Source organism: Aphis gossypii, chromosome X (genome assembly GCF_020184175.1).
Source record: "Aphis gossypii isolate Hap1 chromosome X, ASM2018417v2, whole genome shotgun sequence".
Lineage (NCBI taxonomy): Eukaryota > Metazoa > Arthropoda > Insecta > Hemiptera > Aphididae > Aphis > Aphis gossypii.
The window spans coordinates 519,854-536,002 of record NC_065533.1 but is presented as its reverse complement, the minus strand read 5'-3'; the positions used below and the strand labels follow the sequence as shown (position 1 = coordinate 536,002).

Here is a 16,149-nt window from a genome sequence, read left to right as displayed (position 1 = left end):
GTTACTTGTTGATTCTTTCTCTTTCGGAGTCGCTGAAGTTGACGTTCTGCAGTTGTCTTCTTCAACCGTGATTCGTTGCCGAATGTGCCTCCGTGAATTCTTCGAAGTGGATATATTTTAAATTTTTTTCGAAAAATTTTCGAAGTGGAAAAAAAATATTTTTTCCCGAAAATTTTCTAAGTTCGAAAAAATTAAAATTGTTCGTCCAAAGAATTCTTATTTGAAAGAATCCTACCGACTGCGCCAAATTTGTAACGTGCCACGTACAATCAGTTGAATGATGTCGATTTGGAAAAGGTTTTGTGAAATAATTGAACTCTCGAAATTATTCTAAGTGTTTTTTATTTAAAATTATTCTAAGTCCAATTATTTAATTTAATAAAACTTGTGAAAAATATTCTAAGTCCAGGAGACATAAAATATTAAACTGGGTGACGTGAAGGTGCTTGCGCTAACTCTGGTGGATCACGTCTGAATTGTGCCTAATCTGGGCCCCCTTATATATCGTCCAGGGACTCCCGCGGTACCTTCAGATCCCTGATGGTCATCTGCACCTGCATCCGCTTCTGCCCACGCTTTGCGTCATCCGGCCGATAGCGTGCGTCAATTATATGACTATAATATTCTATCGGGTGAGTGATTCCGCAACTAATATACTCTACCGGGTGGCAATTACGTATCCATAATATGTCACCGGATAGTAGTCACATGCCATTACCTCCCATCGGATAGAAGCACACGGGCGATGATACTTTTGATTGTTTCCTACTTTTGTTTATTAGATCCGGTCCTAGTCCGACCACACCCAATCATTGCTTGCCTGGTTGCTCACCCTAACATAACTATGAGGATATCCTTTACGTCCCCATGGTTTAGAGTATTGTTGGCTATGGTAATTTATATATTACATTTAATATAATTATCAGAGCACGTTGCAGTATCATTCCGCAATAAAATTTTCATAGTATTTTCAAAGTTTTACAAATTATATCTACTTCTCCTTATATAATAAAACGTGAAGCGGTTCGTCTTTCCGCCGGTGCGGCGCCACCCGTATTATAGACAATTAGAAAATTACCAATCACAAAATTCCGTTCCGCCGCACTATTTTCGAAAACGTTTTTTTCTACCTTTTTTCCGTTTCTCGACCTTTTCCCGCCTTAAATACGTATATTATTATTGTAGCTCGACAGTGAACGTCTTTAAAACGTTCTCGACAGCGATAATAATATTATCTTAATGCTGTTGTCTTATGTATTGGTCTATAACGACGCGCGCTCTTGTGAGCTCGGAGCGGGTGTACGCGTAAAATATAATACTGTACATCGTACCTGTGCGTAATATAATACGGAGACTCGATATTTGATCGACCGCGTTTAAAATACGCGTACGTATACGGAGACTTCTCATGTACGCGCCTATACATCATTAACGCGTTTCGGTTTCCGCGACATAAACGTTATTGGTCTTTACGACGGGCGTTTGGGTTTGATTTTCGAACCGCGACAGGTACGTCGGAATAGCGCGCGTGTCTGTTAAATAGTCGTCTTACGTACGATAAGGATGGCGATTCTTCTTTTACGATCGTTAACGGAATTGCTACGGACGGAGACTGCGAATCGATGCGATTAATGCGGTGTTCTCTGCGGTTCGGAAACGGCTTAAGAGCTCGACGTTCGACACGGTTTTTCATCTCAAACTGTAGTCGATAAGTTTAGGCGTTAGGTCCCCGTGCTAGGTAAGTCAGATTCGAATCCCACTCCGGCGGTTACGTCGTCGATCCGACGGCGGCGCTTTGAAACGCACGGCCGCTCGGACGCTCTCGATTTTTTGCATTTTTTTCCGATTTTTTTTTTCGTTTTTTCGTTTGATTGTCAAGAGTTAAAGCTCTAATATATTATGCATACCTACGTATATTACTGGAATATTATATATTTATTTTATAGTTTCCCATATATTTACTACCTATACGCTATTTATTATTTTTTGAACTCGGCAATATTGTATAATATATATGGTAATTATATATTTTAGACGGATTGGTTATTCAATACCGATTTTCGACGTGTTTTTCGTGTTTGTATTATATACGTACAGGTTTATCTCGAGTTTTTGCACACCGATGAAATGCAATTGTTATTAAACATTAAAAAAAAAAGGAGATTTCGGTTTTATTTTTACGTGGAGTTTATATTATGTTTATATGATATATATTGTCATCTTCCCAGTCCGATATTAATTGGACGTCAACGGCGGCCGTGTTAGATTTAATCTTTGGGTATAGTAATAGTATCTTATCGTCGATAAGATTTCGATTTGACGAATTGTAAATCTATTTATTGTTGGTAAATTCGTTATACTCAATACAAAATTAGTATTTATTAATTATTAGTGTAGGTACCCAACATTACTATACGCCTTCACTTCCACAGTCGGCGTATTATTGTTAAATACGTACAAATTTAAATATGCGAAAGTATTTATAAATTTTGCTTATTAGGTATATTTGTATTCATTGTAAACCAATACCTCATTGAACCCCTTAAATACATATATTATGTTTGGGAAGTATTAAGAACAAATAATCAAACACCAATATCATAGACACGGAAAATACGTATAATAATAAGATGCAATTGCACAATATACAACATCTGTCATCTAAGCACCATGTTTTTTTTTGTACTACTGTTTTTTTTTTTAGCTTATATATTATGAGACGTTATGCTTAAAATGCTGGTTTAATGTAAACCAGTTGTCTGAACATTATACATACTCATTCATATTTTACACTTACAAAGCATTATTGCTTTTAAATTGGTTCTGAATAAACCAATACATTTATTACAATAAATTGTCTAATTTTTATTTAACAACTTACTATATTTCATTAATGCTGAGCTATAAATTATAATTATCAAACGATTATTTTCTGTTTGTTGTTAAATCTTTATGTTATTTCTTTCCTTCACATATATAATAATACTGACTATATAACGAATACACGACACTGGTCAATTATGTAAAATATTTGTACAATAAAGGATTTCAAAGATGGGTTAAATATTTACCTACCCTGTTTTTATATTTATCACGTGTGATATAAACCTTATGTATTTTTAAAATTTCAAAACATTTTTAATTAAAATTGAAAAACGTATATGGAAAAAATACCTTTAATGATGCACATAATGTATTATTACATTATTTTACAATTTATTATGTAAATGATGATGTATTTAAAAGTACATATTACAAAGATTTACTTTAGGTGATGACTGATTGCTAGACCCCCCCTCAAATATTCAATTTCTATTCTATCGTGTAATTCTTTTTGCATTTCAAAATTATTCGAATTCAAGTTTCAAATATTTCAAACACCTACAATAATAAAAATAAAATATAAATTAAAATTGTAGAAAAGTCAACTCAATACTTATTGTTGTATTCATTGTAACTAATGCCAATTTTAATTTTACTTCATAATACATATTATAATCGATCCTACTGCGGCGATTTGATATACACGGCCACCCGAACGCTCTAAATTTATTGCATTCTTTTCAAGTTATTTTTTGATTTTTTAATTTGAATTTTGAAAATTAAAGCTATTGCTTTCTTTTATACGATAAAATACATACGTCTACGATTTTTTTTTAATACTATATTATTACGATTATTATTAGTATAATATAAAGTGTAGTACTACAACGCGTTAATGGAGTACATTTTGAATTTTTATGTTTTTCAATTTTTATGACATTTTATATGTTTTATATAGTTTCCTACATATCAAAAACAACATCTGATATATTCTGAACTTTGACATTAGGAGGTATGAAAATTATGGATTTAACTTTCGGACATCGATTTACATCATATATTATGATGACTGATAGCTAAACATTCAACTACCATTTTCACTAAATGAATTTTATAATATGAAAAAAAGAACCAGGCATGCGACGGAACACGGTATGAGATTGTTCATATTATACTATATTGGCATTATAAACCTACTATTCACGCATTGTCCGCGATCTACACTCGACTATCATTTTCGCTAAATACACTTTTTTATATACAAAAAGAACAGGGCATGCAATAGGAAACGGTATTACACCAGTTAAGGACTGATAGCTCAATTACCATTTTTCGTATTTATTTACTCGACTTCAGTACTTTTCTTACTTTTTTAGTGTATGATTTCTTTTCTAGACACCCGATTACAATTTCCGACTGAATTCCTGATAACACGATTTTCACACGACCCTCTCGAAGGCGCCGAAGTCGGCTTCCACCAGCCCAGAAATCGAGGCACACTGACCCCCTCGAAGGTTAGGTTAGGACCCCCTCAGCTCCTTCCAAACCACCGGAGGTTAGATTAACTAAAATTGTGACTACTAGACTTTTTACGATATTTTCTTTACAGTCCCGACTCCGGCCTAGGATATTCACTTAGACCGAATTTCACAGCACAGCGAGGCACACTTACACCGAGGCACACCGGCCGCTATTATTATAAGTATATATACATATTATAAAGTGTAGTACTATAACGCGTTAAGGGAGTACATTTTGAATTGTTATGTTTTCAATTTTTATGACATTTGATATGTTTTATAGTTTCTTACATATCAAAAACAACATCTGAACTTTGACATTAGGAAGTATGACAATTATGGATTTAACTTTCGGACATCGATTTACATCATATTATGATGACTGATAGCTAGACATTCAATTACCATTTTCACTAAATAAATTTTATAATATAAAAAAAAGAACCAGGCATGCGACGGGACACGGTATGAGATTGTTCATATTATACTATATTGGTATTGTTGCGTGCCAGTATCAGATTTGAATCCAAATGGTTAATTTGAATGAAAGTTAAACTTAATAACGTAATATGTTTTTATTGCATATAAACAAAATACATGTAACAAATAAATAAGTGGCTGAGTGACGTGAAAGTGCTCAGTTGTTGATAGCTTTGGTACATCTGCCGTTGCTGGTCATCGGGCTCCCTTATATATTGTGGTGCGTCTCTTGTTTACGTCGTGTGGTCGCCTTCTGGGCGAAACCAGGTGTCCTTGTTGTTGTTGTTGCAAATTCGGACACGAATTTGAGAATGTGCAATAACATCTCAAATGCATTATTAGTGCACTGTAATTATTGGTGCGCTTACTATCCCGACACGTGTCATGGTCATAGTAGCATCCGCATTACCCTTGACACGAGGCATGGTCATACTAACTTAGCCTTGTAATCTCGTAGATATCTTATAGATATTTCGTAGCCCATAACACCTCCCCACAAAAAAAAAAAGGTTTATGTCTGCAAGACAGAAATCTTTACAATTTTTCTTAAATGCACTCAGTTACACTTACAATTTCAGTTTTACATTGGTAACTTAATAATAATATTAGTTATATCAAATTTTAAATCAATTAAGAATACAATATAAAGTATGTTAGTACAGTATATATTATTAATATATATATTTTTTAATATTTAAATCTCCTAAATATACCATGAGTCTATTCCATCTTCAACAAATTTTATTGGTATAGGTATTATATTATATAATGAAAGTTCTACGTCGACAACCAATGGTATTCTTGTAATAAATACCAATTGTTCATTTTAATAGTATACGCTTATTTTTGTTATTTTTAAAAATTCACTTAATTCTGACGCTTCTGTTCCTATAGGTATAGCATATTGTTTTTTAATTATTCGTTCTGCTGTTTTCAATGTTGATGCAAGTGCTTGTGGTGTCATAAGACTTGAATGTATTAACCCCTCTCTTGCAGCTGTTATTATCTGTTCCAACGTTGAGGTTTCATACGCATACTGATTAGTTATTATAGTGTATAGATTATGGACTTCGTCAGCCAATAGTAAATCTAATACGTCATCAGTTATATTCTGTAATTGCATCATTCTCTCATGTAATTTTTGTTCTTTAGTTGATATTTCTTTATATAGTGCCTCTGTTTGATTTAGTGAACTAGCAATCTTTTTAACTGCTGTTTTTACTACCGTTGTTTGTGATTTCACTATGTGTAAAATATTAGCTCCTGTTTCCTCTGTTTGTTTGATTGCTTCTCTAGTTTTCTTTGCACATTTATCATCACATACACCAAATAATGTATACATTGCGTTACCAACAAAGTTTATTAATCCCCTTTTGTTTCGTTTATTTTCTTGATATACATCGGTTTGATTAACACTACCTTCTAACGACATATACAATCGTTCTTTTTGATTAGATATTTCATCATATAAATCAGTTATTACTATTTGATATTTCCCACCCAAATCTATATGGCGTTTGTCAGTACATATATTTGTTATATTTTTCATTTTCAAACCTAATAAGTCATACTTTGTATTATATTCCTTAAGTGAAAAATACGTAACCAGTTTATACTCTGCTCCTATCACCTTATTGGGGCCTAAATTCTCATAATAAAAAACCTTGGATTGTTCATAGGGTACATATGTATAATATTCCGATGAATTTATTTCATTAGCACTGTTAAGTCCAACCATCATCACCAATCTAAAAGTAAAATTATATCTTCATTATAGTACTACTTAATAACATTAGTTATATGGTTTGTTAGTTTATTACATATCATTAATTATTATTTTTTTTTACAAACTCCCTTAATCTATTCATTTATACTATATTTTTTAATTAATCATTTGCTTTATCATTATAATACCGTTTTACATAATTTTTATGTACGGTAGGTAATGCCTCGTCGGCCACGTTGTATAACTATATTTTCATCTACTATTACTTCAATTACTTCATATGGTCCTAACCATAGTGAATTAAGTTTGTTTTTATGTGCGTTATCTATTAAAAGTACTAAATCTTTCAGGTGTATATTTACAGGATTCTCATTTTTGTCATATCGGTCCTTACTTTTTACTTTGTGTTCTATTAACTTCTCTCTCTCTAATTTATGCGACACTTGCATACTCTGTTTCAAATCATATAAATAATCATCATAATTATATTGTGGCTCTGGTTTGGATTTTAATTTAATTGGTATTTCTAACGTACGCCCGTACACTAACGCGTATGGTTGAAAATTAGTTGATGTATGTACCGTTGAATTATATACAAAAAATGCATATGGTAACAAATGATCCTAATTATTTAAATTCTTATCCACATAATGTCTTAAGTACTCGGCCAAAGTTCTATGTGATCTTTCGAGACCTCCATTTGTCTGTGGTCTAAAAGGACTAGTATTAACTTTATTTATTTTTAACAGTTTGCAAACTTCCGTAAATGTTTTGCTAAGGAAATCCGTTCCCTGATCTGTCAATATCGTTCCCGGTATTCCATGTACACACACGAAATGTATAACAAAAGCTTCCGCGACCGTGTTTGCCTGATGATTAGGTATTGGTACTCCTAGGGTGTATTTAGATAAGTCATCTTGCATTGTTAAAATATAATTATTACTAGACAAGGTCGTTGGTAATGGACCTACAATATCTAAAAATATTTTTTCAAATGGTTTTGAACTTGTTGATGTAATAGCCTTTGGTTGCTTTACATGTGTCGTATACGCCGATTACTCGGACGTATACCAAAATAAAGTTAAACCCAAAATAACGCAAAGTACTTTATTTGAAGTTTGAACACGACGTCCGGTGGTGATCGAGTCACACGATCACCACCACTGACTCCCTTTCCTGTCTTAGCCATCTCACTTATATATTACACTTACAATCGAATTACTATCGATTGTTCTACATTTTTCTATTACTACGTTGTATTTACAGTTTATAGACACTATGACACTATGATTATTATGTAATTGTTATTTTAACCCGATTAGTAAATTATTAAACAAATTTATTTACATTTCTTATTATTATATCTTGTTTACTATGCTAACTGTAATATAAAGTTTAAGGATACTGAATTGCACAATTGTTATTTTAACCTATTTGTGTGAATAATTAAGTATTGCTTAACTTATTGAATTTTACTGTTTTACTTATTATCTATAGTTTTTCTCAACTTATTTCTTACGTAATAATATCTCTTATAAAATATTCATACATATAATACAACACATGCCGATTTGAAATTTTATTTACTTGACACGATGTACAATTTTTTACGTACTTTTTAACATCATCTTTCATACCTTTCCATGTAAATTGCTTCTGTATGCGTTTAATAGTTTTATTAACACCTAAATGACCTCCTAGTTTAGAATCGTGAAACTGCTTTAATATAGTTACTTTCTCTTCTTCCGTATATTCTACATTCAACCATACCATAATTTCGATCTTAGTATTACGAAATATGTATCTCAACATTGACGTTACTTTTTCCCACTGTAAATCATCATTCATACCTAGTTTATTCATTGCTATTTTATCTAAATTATTTTCCTCACAAAACTGTTTCAAGTTCACTAACGCTATATACATATTCTCGTACGTTGACCTCTGACGATCTTTATTTTTCGTTACTAGAAATATTATATACCGGTCATTCTGTACTACATACGGCGTATCGCCTATCACTTTACTAACTGGTAAAAATGAAGTAATTCCAAACTTACGTTTTATTTCGTAATTTATTCCTGATGTTAAATTGTATTGTTTCGCTATTTCTGTCACTATATGATACTCTACTGGCGACTCCAAAAGCGTACCTATAGCTTCTTTTACATTGCTATTGGTAATTAACTGTGTTTCCATTTTTCCAAGAAATTCCTCGTACGACTCGTTTTTAATTTCTTGTATCGAATACATACGACTTAACGCATCTACGTTAGAATTTTGCACCCCAGGTTTATATCGTATCTCATAATCATATTCTTCAAGTTGTATTCGCCAACGTGCTAACTTCGATAATAGATTTTTTAAGTTGAAAAGCCACGTCAAAGGGCGATGATCACTAAGTATTATAAATTTCCTTCCATATAAATATGGTCTAAACTGTTTTACCCCAAAAATTATAGCTAGACATTCTAACTCGGTTGTGGAATAATTATTTTCACTTTTATTCAATGTCCGTGGCGCATAAGAGATTGGTAAGTCTTGACCTATTTCTCCCTGAGATAATATTGCCCCTAGTGCTTTATTACTCGCGTCCGTAGTTAATATGAAAGTCTTAGTGAAGTCTGGATATTTAAGTATTGGTTCAGAACATAAAGCTGATTTCAATCTATCGAATGATTTTTGACATTCATCACTCCATAAAAATTTAATGTCTTTCTTTAAAAGATTAGTTAAAGGTTTCGCAATTGCACTATATGAATTATAAATTTCCTATAATACCCACTTAAACCTAAAAATGATTTTATATCTTTTACATTAGTTGGTTTTGGAAATTCTAACACAGATTTCACTTTCTTTTCATCAGGTTTAATTCCATTTTCTGATATTACGTGTCCCAAATATACACATTCACGTTTTAAAAATTCACATTTATCTGGTTGTAACTTCAAATTGTTAATTTGTAATCGCTCAAATACTTCTACTAACTTCTCATTATGATCATACAAATTTTTCCCGTAAACAATTATGTCGTCTAAATAAACTAAACATTTTATTCCTATTAAACCAGCTAAAGCTGAGTTCATAACTCTTTGAAAAGTTCCAGGACTAGTTTTCATGCCTTGAATCATAAGTTTAAAATGCCAATGACCTTGATTGGTTGAAAAGGCTGTTAATTCTCGTGATTCTTTTTCTAATTTGATTTGATAGAACCCACTAGAAAGATCGAGAACAGAAAATAATTGACATTGTCCTAACTGGTCCAATATTTCTGTAATATTAGGCAGAGGATGGAATTCATTTATGGTGACTTCATTTAATGCTCTAAAGTCTACCACTATTCTAAACTTTTGTTTACCTGAATTGTCAATTTTCTTTCGCACTAGTAAAAGAGGAGAGTTCCAAGGACTCCTTGAACTTTCAATAATATCGTTATCCTCAAGTTTCTTAATTTGCGTATTTATCTCATCTTGTTGTGCATGAGGAAGTCTATAAGGTCTTCGGTATATAGGCGGTTGATCGTTTTTTAATCTTATTATATGAGTTCCCGCGTTGGTGAAGGTTAGCATGTCCCCTTCTATATGAAATATGTTATTATACTTCTCGCATATTTTATAAATAGATTTTTCCTCATTCTCATCCATATGATCGGTTCTTATTATTTGTCTCAAACGCGTTATACGTTCATTATAATTATTTTTTGTTTCTACCGTATATATCTCATATTCACTATCATAATTTATCTTATTTATATCGGTTACATCTATGTTTTTTATCTCCTCAGATATATTCAACATACTAACTATTGCTTTCCCTTTATTCACAGTAGACACCGTACTACTGCAATATACGTCCTTTGTAATTTGTTGTTTGTGTATGTATATACTTTTAATTTCCACGACTGGGTCAGCTATTGCTATTTCTACGACGGTTTCCGTACGTGGTTGCAATTTAAAAACCACAGAACCGCAATTTTCTTTGTGCGAGGTTTCTTCATCATCTTGAATAATTAACCTATTTTTGGCTACGTCCACCATTACTTTGTTTTTTAGCAAAAATCCATGTCCTAATATACCGTCCTTGGGTATAGGAAATAACATTCCCACTACATAAAATTCTATGTCTATATTTTTGTTATTTATTATAACTCTTATTTTTATCTTGCCTATTGTTTGTATTAACTCCTTATGAATGCCTCTTAAATTAATTTTTTGTGTTTCATCTATATTTAATTGTCCTTGTAAGCAATTTATCTTAAGTATATTCACCTGACTACCTGTATCTATTAATAAATTTAACTCGTTTGTTTTGCTCGCAGGTGATATACATGTTATGTGATTGTTTTCTAAAGCAGCGACGATGTGGTAACATTGGGCATTTCCTCCACGATTATTTGGTTTATCGAACGAGTACCACGGTCCTCGCCCGACACGTTCACGTTTCCCGAATTGTGGTTTCTACTTTCATTATTACGTTTTTTATAACATGTACTTATATCATGACCACTTCGTTTACGATATGCACATGTGGTTGCGCGTGCGTTATAATTTGTTGGTGGTTGAGTAAAACTATTCCGATTAGGTGGACGATTATTATTACTTGCAGGTTTATTTCTACATTGAGCTGCATAGTGATTACCACTACAGTTATAGCATTTAATAGGTGGTCTATTAAAATTATTTTGCTGAGTGTAATTATTTGTCCGTCCTTGATAACTCGGTTTACTAAAGTTATTTGGTTGGAAATTCTATTACGACTATTCGTATTATTATTTCTTGTATTATTCACACGTTGGAAATTTATTATTTTGTCGTGAAGCATTATAATTGCCTTTATTAAAATCGTTCCTGTATCCGTTATTTTCTCTTTCTGAATTATATTCTACTTCCTCTGCCTTTGCAAAATTGCTTAGCTACCTCTAATGTTTTAGGATTTCGTGCCTTTACAATTGTTCTTATAGGACTTATTAATCCTTTTATAAAAATATTCAGTGTTTGTTCTTTTAAAGTTTCGTGATTTACTTTTGCTTCTGATTCCTCTTTATTAAGTGTACACGCATTACATAACTTATAATACAATTTTTCTACTCTATGGCAATAATCATTGACGTCTTCACCATGACGCATCTTAATGGAATTTAATTGTATCTGCAAACTTGAAGCAGTTGTCGTATCTTCAAAAGCATTCGATAAATAACTCTTAATGTATACCCATTTAGCAACATTTTTATATTTTATCATTTCTAATGCTCTACCGGATAACCTAGTTGTTATATATTTAACTAAAGTCGGTGCGCATTTTTCTTCAACCAAATTTACTGCCATATCACATGCATTTATGAACGGATAGATATCGTCTTCTCCCGTACACATAGGTATAAGCTTAAATGCTTCCTCTAATTTTATGGTAACCATTTTCTTTACACGCGGTTTTCTCCCGAACGTTAACTCAGTATGTTAAAAATCGTCCGTAACCTTGCTACGTGTAACCTTTTTATTGTCTAAACTTAAACTTCTCTCCAAGCTGTGTTTTATTTTCGCGCTCTGGCGTTCACTTGGGTTTCTAAATAGACTAGGAGGTTCTTTCGGGCTTTCAATAAGGCTAGGGCTTTTACTAGGGTTAGGGCTTCTACAAGGGCTTCCCAAATTAATCAACTGTTGGGTTTTATTTAATACTTCTAAACTCAAATCTGGAGTTTCTAAAGACGTCTTATTCGATGGATTAGCTACTTCCAAAGGAGATGTACCTGTGTTCTCCATAAATTGCTTTCACACTCATTTGATACGTTTTACAATCAACTATAATAATATAACTCAATAATAAATCTCAATAATTCAACAATATGCCCTCAATAATAATCTCAAAAATTCACAATATGCCCTCAATAATAATTCTCAATAATAATCTCAATAATTCAACAATATGCCTTCAAAATAATATAATAATTCAATAATAACTCAAATAACTCAATATGCCCTCAATAATAATATAATAACTCAATATTTCTCAATAATAATTCAAATAAATCAATTGCCCTTTAATAATCAAAAAAAAAATTCCTAAATAGTTTTTTTACGACCTACTTAAATAATTCAGTTACTTAAATGATATTCTAAGTTTTATATTTTTGTAACATATATCCGTGTAATAATTTAATTAACTATTCACTCACAATAATGCGACGTTCGTTGATGTTGTCATCCTGTCTGATACTTTCTGCAATGTTGAATTGAATGGTCTTCTCTTCTGGAGTTATCAACGAGAAAGAATGATCAAGTCTTCCTTGTGGATGGTAGCCTTTGACAGTTTGCCTCCTTGAAAAGTGAATCCTACCGACTGCGCCAAATTGTTGCGTGCCAGTATCAGATTTGAATCCAAATGGTTAATTTGAATGAAAGTTAAACTTAATAACGTAATATGTTTTATTGCATACAAACAAAATACATGTAACAAATAAATAAGTGGCTGAGTGACGTGAAAGTGCTCAGTTGTTGATAGCTTTGGTACATCTGCCGTTGCTGGTCTTCGGGCTCCCTTATATATTGTGGTGCGTCTCTTGTTTACGTCGTGTGGTCACACAGGTGTCCTTGTAGTTGTTGTTGCAAATTCGGACACGAGTAAATGCATCATTAGTGCACTGTAATTACTGGTGCGCTTACTATCCCGACACGTGTCATAGTCATAGTAGCATCCGCATTACCCTTGACACGAGGCATGGTCATACTAACTTAGTCTTGTAATCTCGTAGATATCTCACAGATATCTCATAGCCCATAACAATATTACTAAGAACGATGCAAATAGCTGGAATGTAGATAGTGAACATACACCAAATCAAATGTATGTAGTTAAAAAAAATAATGAAGAAATATGTTGTGTAATAGTATGTATTACGTGTAAAATATGCATTCATACATTTGAATGCACTTGTCTAGATTACTCGATAAAATCAATTATTTGTAAACACATTCATACTATTATTTATTAAATAAATATATATTTAAATTAAGTAGTCATGGATACCTAATACTTACTATAAATTATATCATCTAATTTTAATGTGAGATAACTTATAAATAAATATAATAGGTAGGTGCATACCTACTTCATGGTTTAACATGAGTCTTAGTTTTTATGCTATACAAATATATTATTACACAATAAAAAATAAAAAATTGTTCATTGAAAATGAATATTAATAGAATTATAATATAATGCCAAGAACATATTTTAAAGTATAATGGATATATTACCTACCCTAGTCATCAGTAACCTGTTATAAAGTAGGTAATACATTTAAAAAAAAATGAATTCATACACTTTAACAAAAATGTTATGCTTATTATAATAAGTTATGAATACAATACTGTATTTACTTATATTTAATACATTAAATAGTTTTTTGAAGACATAATATTTATATTTTAATTTTATTATAGAATATTAATTATTATACTAAATACACATTTGATTGTATCTACCTCATGTAGCCATCGAAGAATATTCTTATCATTATTTTCAACAGCAATAACTGGTGGATGGTGTATTGTTAATGTATTACTTTCTTCAGTAGTATCCTGTTATAACATTTTAAATTTCAATAAAATGTAATTCATACACATAAAATGTCATGTTAATATTATAATAATGAGTTATGAATACAAAAGTGCATACTCTTTATATCTAATACACTAAATGTAATAGTTTTATAGCTATATTATTAGTTTTAGGTATAAACATATTATAATATTGTTAAAGCATAAATTAATAAGTACATACCAACTACTACAAATTATAAATAATAAATATCTTACCATTATTACTCTTGCATTTTTCATTAAATTTCTTATGCGGCCTTTCGAAGTCATCTTTACATTTAAGAAAAACGTGTTTATAAGACAATGGCATTTAAAAATAATTGTTTTTAGCTTCAAAAGCAATATAAAATTTAAACTATTGTCTATTACGTACTCACTATTGATAACAGCCAAGTTTTGGAGCGAATTTGATGGTATAATTATGAAGTTAGAAACGTTCTATTTTGTTTTGCCTTTTAGGTTATTATAATCACTATATGAAAATTTAAATCCACACAGCTATAGTGATAACATAAATTTAGAATAAATATAAACTTAAAATTAAAATAAAAAATAATTTTTGCATTTGTAACACATAGCAATAGTGCATCTTGAATATAACCGATGTACTAAATTTCCATTTTATCATGGGCAATAGTACGTTATGTCGTAGTCTGGATATAGTACATTTGAAAAAATCATGGAAATAGTTCTTTTTGAAATATTTCTATAGTCTGATTTTTAAATTACCATGGGCAATAGTACATTTTGGCAAAATTGATAGATTCAGTGCAGATAGTACATTCTGATAAATTCTCGCCATCGGCAGTAGTGCATTTTGACGCAATCTTAGTATTTTTACTCAATTTATTGATAGGAAATAGTACACTTAGGCATAAGTTGATGGTTTTAAACGATTCCCCGACATTTTAACTATATGTTTTGATGTATAACTCATATTTTCAATTTTTGGCAATAGTACACTTTGGAATGTCGCCCCTCAATTCCAGACGCGCTTATCGCGCGTCGGTGTCGGCCGTCGTCGATTGGTGGTTGGACAGACAGGTGACGGCGAGGGTTTCCGCGCAAAGGTCGTTTGTATTCAAACGGCTATTACGCGGGACCGCGTCATATTATTCTAAGTTTACTTTAATTTTTTTTAATTTGTATAGGAGGTATTGAAAATTGTATTTCACCTAACGATGAAAATCTACAGAACATTTTCCAAGAAGCTAGAAAACCCAAGAAACGTGTTGCTAAAGGATCTGCAACGTGCTCTGATACTTATATTAAATATAATACATAAATTACTACATACTGTAGCCGATAATAACCACAACACTAGGGGCATAACAAACAACACCCATATAGTTATGCTAGGGGGAGCAGTCAAACAAGTAATGATCAAGTATAATAAATTAATATCTAAAAACAAATGGTAACAACCAATCGAAAGTATCATCGCTCGTATGCTTTCTACCCACAGGAAAATAATGACAAATAATCCAGGTGCAACCCGGTAGAATATACTAGGTGCGTAATCACTCACCCGGTTGAATATTACAAGCAAATAATTTATATTATTGACGCACCACATCGTTCGGATAACGCAAAGCGTGGGTAGAAGCGGATGCAGGTGCAGATGACCAACAGGGACCTGAAGGTACCGCGGGAGTCCCTGGACGATATATAAGGGGGCCCAGATTAGGCACAATTCAGACGTGATCCACCAGAGTTATAGCAAGCACCTTCACGTCACCCAGTTTAATATTTTATGTCTCCTGGACTTAGAATATTTTTCACAGTTTAATTAAATTAAATAATTGGACTTAGAATAATTTTTAAATAAAAAACACTTAGAATAATTTCGAGAGTTCATTTATTTCACAAAACCTTTCCGATTCGACATCATTCAACTGATTGTACGTGGCACGTTACAGTTTAATGAAGTTTATTTCGATTTTTCCCAATGATAACTGACAACTCGACTTGAATGCTCACATGTTATTCGACTTAATACTTA

At 31.9% G+C, this 16,149-nt stretch overlaps 1 protein-coding gene across 1 annotated transcript; it reads right to left on the bottom strand.

The window, feature by feature from the left end:
- Window positions 1-11,423: 11,423 nt before the first annotated feature.
- Window positions 11,424-11,963, bottom strand: LOC126551686 (uncharacterized). The gene has a single exon (XM_050205669.1). The coding sequence runs from the start codon at window positions 11,961-11,963 to the stop codon at window positions 11,424-11,426; it is 540 nt and encodes a 179-aa protein (XP_050061626.1).
- Window positions 11,964-16,149: the final 4,186 nt, after the last annotated feature.

Coding starts and splice junctions, on each gene's coding strand:
- LOC126551686 (XM_050205669.1), bottom strand. CDS start 11,963: ATGGTTACCATAAAATTAGAGGAAGCATTTAAGCTTATACCTATGTGT.